The sequence below is a fragment of the Meriones unguiculatus genome, chromosome 21 (genome assembly GCF_030254825.1).
Source record: "Meriones unguiculatus strain TT.TT164.6M chromosome 21, Bangor_MerUng_6.1, whole genome shotgun sequence".
Lineage (NCBI taxonomy): Eukaryota > Metazoa > Chordata > Mammalia > Rodentia > Muridae > Meriones > Meriones unguiculatus.
In genome coordinates, this window is record NC_083368.1 from 9,994,989 (window position 1) to 10,007,169 (window position 12,181).

General features: G+C 41.9%; 1 protein-coding gene across 2 annotated transcripts in view; it reads left to right on the plus strand.

Moving 5' to 3' along the window:
* The first annotated feature begins 717 nt into the window (after window positions 1-717).
* Window positions 718-12,181, plus strand: part of Smarcad1 (SWI/SNF-related, matrix-associated actin-dependent regulator of chromatin, subfamily a, containing DEAD/H box 1) — a 60,240-nt gene continuing 48,776 nt past the window's right edge. Inside the window, exons 1-3 of one of the 2 annotated variants that reach the window (XM_021661766.2) lie at window positions 718-849; window positions 1,316-1,566; window positions 11,831-12,005. In XM_021661766.2, the coding sequence (XP_021517441.1) occupies window positions 1,377-1,566; window positions 11,831-12,005 (365 nt within the window). In that variant the 5' untranslated portion in view covers window positions 718-849; window positions 1,316-1,376. Of the gene's footprint in view, window positions 850-954; window positions 1,086-1,315; window positions 1,567-11,830; window positions 12,006-12,181 lie in introns of those variants that run through there. The other variant, XM_021661765.2, reaches the window with a different exon arrangement.

Sequence of the window (12,181 nt, forward strand, 5' to 3'; positions counted from 1 at the left end):
CTTGGTATGGTATAGGATCACTTCCTGCATGGACATCCAACATGGTATTATCTGTCACAAAAAGACTAGAAAATTAAATGTCAACAAAACAAAAACAAGAAAAATCATGTCAACAGTGGGGTAGTTGCTCATGCAAAGTCTTGAGGTTCAAAAGTATCAGATATTTGTCTCTTACAAATTATTTGGCGTTTGCAGGCCTCATTATGTATGTATGTATGTGTGTACGTATGTAGAATGTGTGTGGGTGCACTGTGTCACTTGTGGAAGTCATAGGCTAGCTTTCACAATTCACTGTATGGGTCTAGGTGATTGAATTCAGGTCATCAAGCTTAGTAACAAGCGCCTCTACCCGCTTAGCTGTCTCGAAAGCAAGTCCTCAGCTTTTTTTATTTCGTAAAACTATCTCGTAACGATTTCGGGGACACAATTAAAACACCGTCAGGTTCACAATGACAATTATAGTGAAAAATTAGGTTGCATATGTGACATGGTGGAACATAGCCATACAAGCTACGTATTAATTCTGTATTACGACGCCATTTGTTATCACTGTGCTGTTATTGTTCTGTTAGCCCTGTAGCTAGGGTGGAGAAAAGGAGCCGAGGCGTAATCCCACCCTTAGAAACTAGCAGAGGTAGGTTCAAGTAACCATGGCAACAGCGCGCTCAGACATTTTCTGACTACGCGACGCTGGAAGAAGAAGGCCTGGGCTGCGTGTTGCGTCATCACTACGCGCTCCGTGGCTTGCTCGGCGCTGTCTTGGAAGGTCCCGGCCAGGCTACCATCGTCTCCCGCCAGGAATCGTTTTGTTCTTTTCCACCTTTGTTCCCGCGCGGAGCCCGCGAGGCCGTAAGTGCGGGCGGCGGGCGGGCGGCGGGCTCTCTTCCGCGGCGCGCCGGCCTGTCAGCTTCCTCCTTGCCGGGCCCTCGTGCGTCTACTTCCGGGCGGCGCGCCGCTCCCCGCTCGGCCCTTTGTGTCGCCGCGGCGGAGGCGCGGGCCTGGCGGGCTGTGTGGAGGCGGCGGGCGCTCGGAGCGGGCGGCGAGGCGGCGAGGCGGCGAGGCGGGCGCGCGTCCCTGCGGCCCGGGTGAGGACCGCGAGGGTCGGCTCGTGGGGCCGCGCGGGCCGGGGCGGCGACGCGGGGGCGCGGTGGGCATTTGGCCGCGACTCCCGCCCGCCGGCTCCGTGGGGCCTAACAAAGCGCAGGGGAGCGGGCCCCGGCGGACGCGCGGACCCCTTTTTCGGGGAGCCAAGCGTGGTGGCTTTCTGTTCCTTGTTCTCACGGCCTCATTCCCTGTTTTTGTTCCCTCCCTACAGCTAGTTCATTGAAAGCGGTCAGCCCCCCCCCCCCCCCCCCAGGGAGGTGGTTCCTATCAATATGAGTCTTTTCAACTTGGACCGGTTTCGCTTTGAGAAAAGGAGTAAGATTGAGGAAGCTCCCGAAGCAGCCCCTCAGCCCTCCCTGCCCGGTCCTTCGTCACCAATCTCTCTTAGTGCTGAAGAGGAGAATGCTGAAGGGGAAGTTAGCAGGGCAAACACCCCAGACTCCGATGTAACTGAAAAAACAGGTGAGTTATAATGTTGAAAACTGATAGAGCATCCCAAGGTGACAGGCAGGAGGGATTCTGTTTTTTCATAAGGTTACACAGCTTGATTTGTGCTTGAAAGTACAGCTTTGGTACCACCATAGGCACCAAGTACCTGCCGACCCAGCGTACCTCCATTGTTTTTTCACTTGTAGGAGTTCTTGAATGTAGCACAACAGTGGACGCCGAAAGCCAAATTTACAGGATTCTTTGGTCAATGGCTACTCTTTCCACTACTATTGTCTAGCGGACCTTAACGCTTTTACCGGTTTTCATTCTTTACAATACTTTTTTTTTTTTTTTTGTCTCTTTTGTTTGAGACCGGATCTGGTGTGAAACTCACCACGAAGACTGGATCCTTAAGCCTCTGCCTCCCAAGTGCTGGGATTACAGCAGCACATCTTTTCCTGTTTCTTTTTTTATGTATACAGTGTCTTGTCTGTATGTGCACCTGCATGCCAGAAGAGGGCACCAGATCTCATTATAGATGTTTGTGAGCCACCATGTGGTTGCTGGGAATTGAACTACAGGACCTTTGGAAGAGCAGCCAGTGAAGTGCTCCTAACCTCAAAGCCATCTCTCCAGCCTTTTCCTGGCTTTTTAGAACTGGGTTCTTGTTATGTGTTCCAGTGCAGCTCAGTACTCACTGTGTGGTCCAATATGACGGTGAATTCAAAGCGGGATCCCTGCCTCACCCTCTCCAGTGTTGGGATTGGAGGTGTGGTCAGCAGGCTTCACCTAACACTGACCACCTCTGTGAGCTAGATGCGTCCAGCCCTGAAAGATAACTTCTAAATCCAAATAAAGATGAACTACTGCTTCCCCCAACTGCCTAGAAGTTTCTAGATTTCACTTGAGTAGTTTATGTTACTCTCATTGAATAAAACATTTTAAACCAATTGTAGCAGATTGTCAGAACTGAAGAGTAAGTCAAAAATGAGGATTTTGAATGAGGTAACTCACCTAGCATTTGGAGGTCAGAGGACAACGTGAGAGGTTGCCTCTCTTTACATCATGGTTTTCAGGATGAGCCTCAGGTTGCCAGGCTAGTGGGGCAAGCACTTGCATTTGCTGACCTATCTCACCGGCCTCAAGATTTTTGGATTATTTTTTTGTATTTTATGTATGTGAGTGTTCTCTCTGCATGTACACCTGCATGCCAGAAGAGGGCATCAGATTTCAGTATAGATGGTTGTGAACCACCCCATGGTTGCTGGGAATTGAAATTAGGACCTTTGGAAGAGTAGACGTTGCTCTTAACCACTGAGCCATCTCTCCAGCCTAGCCTCAAAACATTATAAACATTTTTTAGGTATAGTAGTAAGGGCTGCTTATTGTGTTACCTAATATCCTTCAAGATAAATAGTCATATTTTGGAAATGAGACCGAGGGAGGTTAAGTTTTAAGAGACTTAATTAGAACCTATTACAAATGCAAACCTTCTGATTCCTGAGAATGAGCCAGGACAGTTTTTTTTCCTCCCTCCCCCCCCCCTTTTTTTTGGCTTTTCCAGAAAGGGTTTCTCGGTGTAACTACATACAGAGTTTCTCTGTAGCCTTGGCTGTTCTGGACTCTGTATTAGGCTTGCTCCGAACTCAGAGCCATCCTGCCTCTGCCTCCCTGAGTGCTAGGACTAAAGGTGTGTACTACCACACCTGACTTGTAGCCCCAATCTTAAAGATCAGTTTTTCCATCCTTTGATTTTGTTTGAGACAGGGTTGCCACAAAGCCCTGGCTGCCCAGGCAAGGTAGACCACACTGTCTTGAACTCAGAGAACTGCCTGCCTCTGCCTCTTTGAGAGTAAGAACGATCTTAAATTTCTCACTTATCCTGCCTAACCTTCCCCAAATGCCTGAGATTACAGGCCTTTTTATCATTTTTTTTTCTAAACTATTTGTTTACATATTTGTGTGTATGAGCTTGCTCTCTTCCCTTTCCTTCACTCTCCCTCTTCCTTTTACTTCTCCCCTTGCTCTCCCTGTTTTCCTTCTGTTTCTTCCCCATGGCCTTACAGTTGCTATGCAAGCACTTACCACTGAGCCATATAGTCTTACAAGCATTCTTTAGCTTTTGGAACTGTTACTGACCAGTCTCCATGTTATCAACACTTAAACTTTTTTTTTTTAATTTGGCTTTTGTGAGCAAAATGAGTTTGGAGGTGTTAAAATAATGATAGAAAAATGAAAAAGAGCTTGCTGGTTTTATTTATATGTTAAAGTAAAAGTGAGTGACTTTTCCTTAGGAAGTAGCAAGAAGGACATTTAAGTACAGTGTGATAATCATGATAAAATGTTAAGCAAAGTAAAAATTAAATCACAGATTCAAAGCAGTCACTGTACCAATGTTGAGTAGTGCATATTTTGATAGATGAAGGGGTTAAAATAAGTACAGAACACTTTTATAATGTATTCTCAAAACCTCGAAAAAGTAATCCCTGGAGTAGACTGTCAACAGAATTATCATGAAATTATTGTTGAATGAAAAATTGCTAAAAGTGCTGAAAGTACATGTTGCCTTGAAACAGTTGCGATGTGTCTTGTTATCTGCTAAAGAGGTTTCTTTAGTTAGCACAAAGAATGAAATGTAGTTTTGAGTGTGGTGGTACACATCTGTAATTTCAGCACTTGGGAGATAGTGATGGGAAGATCAGGAGTTTAGCGTCATCCTCAGTTATATAACAAGTTTGAGGCCAGTCAGTATACTCAGAAAACACAAAGGCAATGTATACCTCCCCCCACCCCAAAAAGGTTATCTGTTTCTTGGCCCAAACTACCATAGACTGGGTAGCTTATAAGTATCAGGGATTTAAGGCTCATGTTAAAGATTGGAAATCTAGTTCAAGGCACCAGCATATTCAGTATTGGGGCTCACATCCTACAGGTCTTTTGTATGGAAACTCACATAGTTGATCTAGGATCGCTCTGTCTTTGAGCTATGTCCTCAATGCTTTCATTTTTCTTTTCCATCTACAGTGTACAAAAAATAGGAACCATTTCTTTTTATAATTAAAAATATTATACATATTTTAATTATACCTATGTTTTTGCCTGTATGTATGCCTGTCCAGCACATATGCCTTTGCCTATGGAGGCCAGAAGGGGCCATTGGGCCCCCTGCAGCTGGAGTTGTAGTGAATGCTTTGTTGGCGCTGAGAATTGAACCTGGGCCCTATATTGAGAGCAGCCAGTGCTTTAAGTGCTGAGCTGTCTAGCCACTTACTTTATATCATTTCATTTTTCCCCCTCTTTGGAGGCAAGATCCTACTCTGTAGCTTAGGCTGTCCTTGAACTCACTTTGTAGACCAGGTGGGCCTCAAACTTACAGAGGTCTACCTGTCACTATCTTGAGTGCCAAGATTAAAAATCTTCACTATTCGCAGCTCTTTTTCTAAGATGATTTATTTTTAAGTGTGGGTGTTTTGCTAGGATGTATGTCTGCACCAGGTGCCTTGGGTCTTAATATGAAAACCAGGAGAAACTATGGAACATGTTTACATTAAAAACAGACAGACAAACCCTGGGTTATGGCTCAGGTCAGAGGCAGGAAGATTGGGCTAGAGAGATGGCTCAGAGGTTAAGAACACTGGTTGTTCTTTCAAAGTTCCTGAGTTTAATTCCCAGCAACCACATGGTGGCTCATGACCATCTCTAGTGAGATCTGGTGTACTGCTATATCCGGTGTACATGCAGGCTTTATAAGTAATAAATAAATCTTCAGAGGCAGGAAGATCAGAGAGTTGAGGTCATTCGCAGCCACCCATGTTTCATGAGGATGCCATGTGCTTGCACATTTGTATACTAAGAGTTCCAAGACAAAGGACCCTCCAACCCCCCGGACAGCAGTCCAAAGCATGTAGCCCTTTGTCCCTATGTGGTTTTTTTTACCTGCAAGGAGCTCTCTTCTCCATTTTGTTAATTCTTAAGTGCTCTTCAAACTAAGGATCACAAGTATTTTTGTCATAAAAATAATTTCTTGGGCTGGAGAGATGATGGCTCAGTGGTTTATAGCACCGACTGTTCTTCCAAAGGTCCTGAGTACAATTCCCAGCAACCACATAGTGCCTCATAATCACCTATAGTGAGATCTGGTGCCCTCTTCTGGTGTTCATGCACACATGCAGGCAGAATGCTGTATAAGTAATAAGTAAATAAATCTTTACAAAATATAATTTCTTGGGTCCTGATGAAATATTTGTAACTTTTTGTTTTGAGACACTGTTTGCAGGTAGCCCAGCTAGGCCTTGACCATAAGCTTAGCTCCTTCCACCTACTTCCAGTGCTAGACTGTAGACTAGTGTTCCTGGCGGTGCTTGTAGTTTTTTAGGGTAGAATAGTCAACAAGTACTTACCAAAATACATTAATTACAGCAAGAGCTTTTGAAACTTCAGTATAAACACCTAACAGTCAATGGGTTACCTTGTCAATCTAAACTTAGAGTGGGTCCAGTCACAAACATTTGTAAAACTAGTCTATATCTTAATTATTTGTGTCCTTTGCTTTACTGAGTGTTGAGGCGTTGACCTTCCTACTTTGACTGCTTTATACATTCTTCAGCATTGGTGCGTTTCGTTATTCCTGTCAACTGAGATTTCCCAGTTACATTTTTATTATCTGTGAAATTTTATGATCAAGTTCCTCTCACAGGCTTCCAGCTTTCCTTTTCTACACTAAGGCTAGAAAAGCACGGAAGACACATGCTAGACAAGTACTGTACTATTTGGCTGTATACCAGCCTTCGCCCATTTTCCCCTTGGCTTAAACATAAAGTGATTCTTTATTCACATATTCAGCTTGGAATATGGTATTTGAAATGGCTTTTCAATCCTGGATTTAGTGTGTTGCTTTTTTCTTTCTTGAACTTTCCCTAGAGCGACAACATGTAGTTGTCTCTAGAAGGTATTACAAAGGAGTAAAATGATTTTCCTATTATATCATTAAAATTAAAATGGATCTTTTGTTGTTCGTTTGTTTGTTTGTTTTGATTTTTTTTGAAACGGGGTCTCTGTAACTGGACTCACTTTGCAGACCAGGTTGGCCTCGAACCAAAAGAGATCCGCCTGCCTCTGCCTCCCAAGTGCTGGGATTAAAGGAGTGTGCCACCACACCTAGCAAAATGGTCCAGTTTTATAGTGAATTCTTTTTACATTCTAGTTGTCATTTTGGTATTTTTACATAGGACTTTACTGTATAGACTAACTTGACCTCAAACTTCAGATCTTCCTGCCTCAACCTTTAGTTGCAAGTGCTGAGGTTATTGCTAAGTTTTTAGAAAATTGTACGTATATGAGCGTGTGTGTACACCTAAGTGCATGTACGTGCACCATTTGCAGGTGCTAGAAGAGGGCATTGAATCGTCTGGAGCTGGAGTTGGTATGATGTGGAGGCTGGGAACTAAACATGGGACCTCTTCAACAGCAACTTCTTTTAACTGCTGAGCCACCTCTCTAGATTGTAAAGGGATTTTAATAGAGCAACATGGCTACTCTGGGTGGAATACTGACATGCTTTTAGTCCTAGGAGACAAAGGCAAGCAGGTCTTTTGAGTTCAAGGCCAGCCTGGTACAGAGAAAGTTTCAGGTAATAAAAGCTTAGGTCCAGGTGTGGTGGTACATTCCTTTAATCCCAGCTCCTAGTAGACAGAGGCATTCAGATCTCTGGGTTCTACTCCGTTCTGGTCAGGCAGTTTGGTTGAGTCATTCATTTGAGAGGCAGTACAGGGTAGTTGAGTTCATGTCAGTTCAGTTCAAAGAATTCAGAGACAGTTTTTACCGGTAGAGTTTTACAGAGACAGGTTGAAGAGAACAAGCTAGACACAGGTGAAGACAGAATGATCCAGAGAATGAGAAGGAGCCAGAAAGTTAGAACAGATTGCTAGAGTTAGTTTGTAGCCAAGCAGAGCAATTCAGTCAGAGTCTGAGGGAAGCTAGATTGAATCAGTCAGCTTGGAGAGATGTTTGAGCCAGAACAGCTGAGTTGAACTAGCCAGCCAGAGTTCAGAAAGAGCTCGAAAGGGTGAGCTTATTTTATTTAGCAGTAAGTCTCAGAGGATGAAAACATTCTAGGCCTAGAGTAGATTGTATAGAGGCTAGAAGCTTCCAGAACTAGGCCTAGGTTAGCAGAGCAGTAAGCATCTGAGACAGCAATTACATCAGGAGAAATAAAAGTGACTTTAACACTAGATCTTTTATTTGTTTGTTTTTGTCTTTTTGAAGCATGGTTTTATGCTGCCCAGGCTAGCTTCAAACATATGTAAACAAGACTGGCCTTGAGTTCCTGATCATTCTGTATTCACCTCCCAAGTTCTGGAATTAAAAGCATGTGCCACCATGCCTAACTTCTGTTGGTTGCCCACCCCCATATGTATTATTATTTTTAAAATTTGCATGGTAGGGAAAGGTTGCACATGTGCCACTGTGTATATGCATATGTTAGTCAGGACAGTTTTGTAGATTTACTTCTACCTCAGGTCACTAGGCTGAGGGCTGGGGCAGGATGGCAAATATTGCCCTGTTTTTTTCTTTTAGAAGGACAACTATGTGGTTTAAATGATATTTGAAGGAATTGTTTTATAAATACATTGTCATAGGATTATACCATTGAGAATTGGCCCGCTTCCATACATCTCCTTCATGGATGTAAAGGTTCTTTTCCATTCATGTTGACAGAGGCATATTTATGGATTACCAGGGTAATTTAAATTAGCTCTATGAACATTTAATCTTTGAGTGATGATCTATTTGCTTTTACCTAAGCCTTGGTGTTGGGTCACTTCATAAGACAACCAAAGTTAAGGTTGGTGGTAGACACCTTGACATCCTAGCCTTTGGGAGGCTGAATCAAGAGAACCTGAAGTTCTCATGTTTGTGCTATTTAGACACATAACAAGACCCTGTCTCACCTTCCCTATTCTTCAACAAAAGAAAGAGACAAACCTAATTCAGGCATGCACTCTTCTGACAGCTGCTCTCTTGTTTCTCCGGCTGACTGTAGACCGACTGTATAGCTGATGATGATCCTGAACTCCATATGGTCTTGTTTCTATTTCCAAATGTTTCTATCCCTGTGATAGCCTGTTGAACCTGAACTTTTTTTTTTAATAATTTTATTATATGTGCATTTGTGTTTTACCTGCATGCCTGTCTGTGTGAGAGTGTGAGATTTTTAAGTTGCAGACAGTTGTGGGCTACTATGTGAGTGCTGGGAATTGAACCTGGGACCCCTGGAAGAGTGTGGTCTTTGGGGTCCATGAGACTTGGGCATAACACTGCCAAACTCTGAGCTATCTCTCCAGCCATAACTTGATTACTCACATATGAGAATGGACATAAAGAAGTTTAAGGGGCTGGAGAGATGGCTCAGTGGTTAAGAGTACTGTTCCAGGGTTCCAAAGGACCCTGGTTCAATTCCCAGCACCCACATGGCAGCTCAAAACTGTCTGTAATGCCAATTTTCAAGGGACCTGATACCTTCACACTAAATATACATAAAATAAAAATTAAAAAAAAGTTTAAAAGGTTGTGTTTACTTGTTCACACTGCTTATGGGAAACTTTCACAAGCTCCTATTACTATACTTTTGGCATTGATAAAATAGTCTACTTTTAAAAAGCCATTTTAATATTTTACATTTTTTTTAAGATTTATTTATTTATTATGTATACAGTTGTATGCCTGCACACCAGAAGAGGGCACCAGATCTCATTATAGATGGTTGGGAGCCTCCATGTGGTTGCATGGGCATTCAACTCAGGACCCCTGGAAGAGCAGTCAGTGTTCTTAGCCTCTGAGCCATCTCTCCAGCCCCATTAAATGTGGGGAAAGCAGACTGTTTTTCCTTATACATTGAGCATTTTATTTAGTCGTCTTTCACTATATCTTATTGTAATTTGTGTTTACTATTCATATGTCCTATTTGTTTCTTTAGGACAATAACTTACCTTCTTTCTGGAACTTGTTGTGTCCTCTATCTATTGATACCATGCCTTGAACATAGAAGGCATTTGGCTATGAGTTAGTGCAAGGCTCTGAGCTGTTCATTGTCTTCTCAGAATTTTGTAAATACACAATCCACTTAAAATGTCTTTAAAGTAACAATAAATATGTGTTTAATTAAGTCTTGCCATAAGTACAGTGACTGTCTCAGAAAAAAAAAACACAAAAAACTAGGACATTTGTTTTCAGTTAACTGGTCACTTTTATAGGACACAGTTAATTTTATCTGGCCTTTGGAGGGATTGTCTATTTTTACTACCAAAACTGATGACCTGGGTTCAGTCACTAGGACCCACATGATGAGAGAAAAAACTCAAAAGTTTTTCTCTGACGTCCACATGTTGCTGGAAAGGAACTCTGTTACAAAGTACTCAGGGAAATCAAAGAAGGCTGTAAAAGTATTACTGTCTCTGCCTATACAACTGAAGCATGACTTTTCTTCACAAATATATGAAGTTGGTTAACTTGACTTACAAATACTGTTCATGTGCCTTATGATTGCTGGGGCTAAGCTAGGGCTCCGAGGCTGTTTTCCTGTGTGTGGCACTGTGTTTAGTCCCTAGAACTGCATGGAGAATAAAGGAGTGATTATAATGATGGTTACCATGGTTCTGAAGTTTAAGAATATGCTAATTTAGATTTCCAGAACGGGAGTCAGAGCTACTCCTTTCTTAGGGTGTAGCAGGAGATGCTTTTTTATTTCTCACCTTTGTAGTTTTATCTACAAAGTAATGATAAACTGTGAGTCCTACACGGTTGTTATGGTTGAAGGCTTGGAAATGACTTAGAAAGTTGTTTAATGTAATTATTATTGTTACTTAGCGTTTGAAAATTTGATTTTGACAGTGTCATACATGTATATGATACATTCTGATTATTTTCTCCCACCTTCCCATCTGTTTCTCAGCCTTATCAACCCCCACCCACTCATGCCTACCAACCTTTTCACAGATTCATGACTGTTGATTGTGTTCTGTGACCCATTTAGTTTAGCTAGGACCATCTGTGTTTAGATTAGAGGTATTCTTTGGAGCATAGTAGGGTCATCTAGTGGTTACCTCTCTCCTGAATCTGTCAGTAGTGAGGGGTATCAATTATTTTTATCTTTTTGTTTTATTTGAGATTTAAAGGTGTTGGAACATTGGATTTATTGACTTATGCCTTGTAGTCCCAACACTTGGGAAGCTAAAGCATGTGGATCCAAAGAAATTGTGAGTTTTGGGTATAGAGAGACCTTTTTCTCAAAGGAAAAAAAAAGTAGTGTCAGTGATGGTGGAGGCAGAGGCAGAGGCAGAGGCAGAGGCAGAGGCAGAGGCAGAGGCAGAGGCAGAGGCAGAGGCAGAGGCAGAGGCAGAGGCAGAGGCAGAGCTAGAGCTAGAGCTAGAGCTCCACGCTGTCTCTCTGAGCAGCCTGAGGAGAGCTCCTTTGATGTTTTTGGTATTTTAACTCAGGTAAAGCTTTATTCTTGTCTTACAGAGTACTTACTGGATAAGCCTGGGTGAAGCAGATTGATGTTTATTTAAAGACACTTTTAAGCATGAGGGCTAAGAGAAAGAGTTCCTTGGTCATACCCCAGAACCTGATAGTGGATTAGGGGTAACTATGTAGGATTTTGGAAGCTTTGGGAATTTCTTGTTTTGGGGGATTTCAGATACTTTTCTTTTCCTCTTTATAATTGAGATTATTAGATAGATGTCTTTATCAGTGGAATTAGTCAAATAAGATAAAACTAAGACATTAAACTTTTGTTAAAATTTTATTTTATGTGCATTAGTGTGAAGGTGTCAGATCCATTAGAATTGGCATTACAGACAGTTGTGAGCTGCCATGTGGGTGCTGGGAATTGAACCCAGGTCCTTTGGAAGAGCAGACAGTGCTCTTAACCACTGAGCCATCGCTCCAGCCTCAAGATGTTAAACTTGCACAAGGGAGTTATAACTTTTACTGTAACTCTCTGATAAGATTGTAGAAAACTTCAGATTTACAGTTGGGAGTGAGAAAGCACTAAGCAAATGTTGATTGTATTGTAATTCTTGAGTCTCAGCTGGGGAGAGGCTTAAGTCAGACTTAAGTCAGAGGGGCTCATTTCCTTTTCATGTCTTCATAGTTTTTCCTAGCCCGTTCTCTATCCATGGAAAGAAATTTTGGTTTTAAAATAGTAACAATGCTGGAAGTGGTGATTTTTTTATAATAGCACATGAAGTTAATATAAAATTTACTTTGGTCCTGCTCAGACTATCTTTTTCTTTTGCAGAAGATTCTAGTGTTCCAGAACCTCCAGAAAATGAAAGAAAAGCAAGTTTATCATATTTTCAAAATCAAAGTGGAATACAGTATATCGACTTGTCTTCTGATAGTGAAGATGTTTCCCCCAATTGTTCCAGTACAGTTCAAGAGAAAAAGTTCAACAAAGACACAGTGATTATAGTGTAAGCCATTTAGCAGTCAATTATGCTTGCACATGTTAGTTTTAAGCTGAAATATTTGTGTGATTATTTTTGCCTTTATTCATTTTTATCTTTACTGTTTTTTTCTATCTTCTGTTTTCTAGAAAATGATTTTTAAGAAAAGGTTTAGTGAGAAAATTTTGATATTAATACTCTGT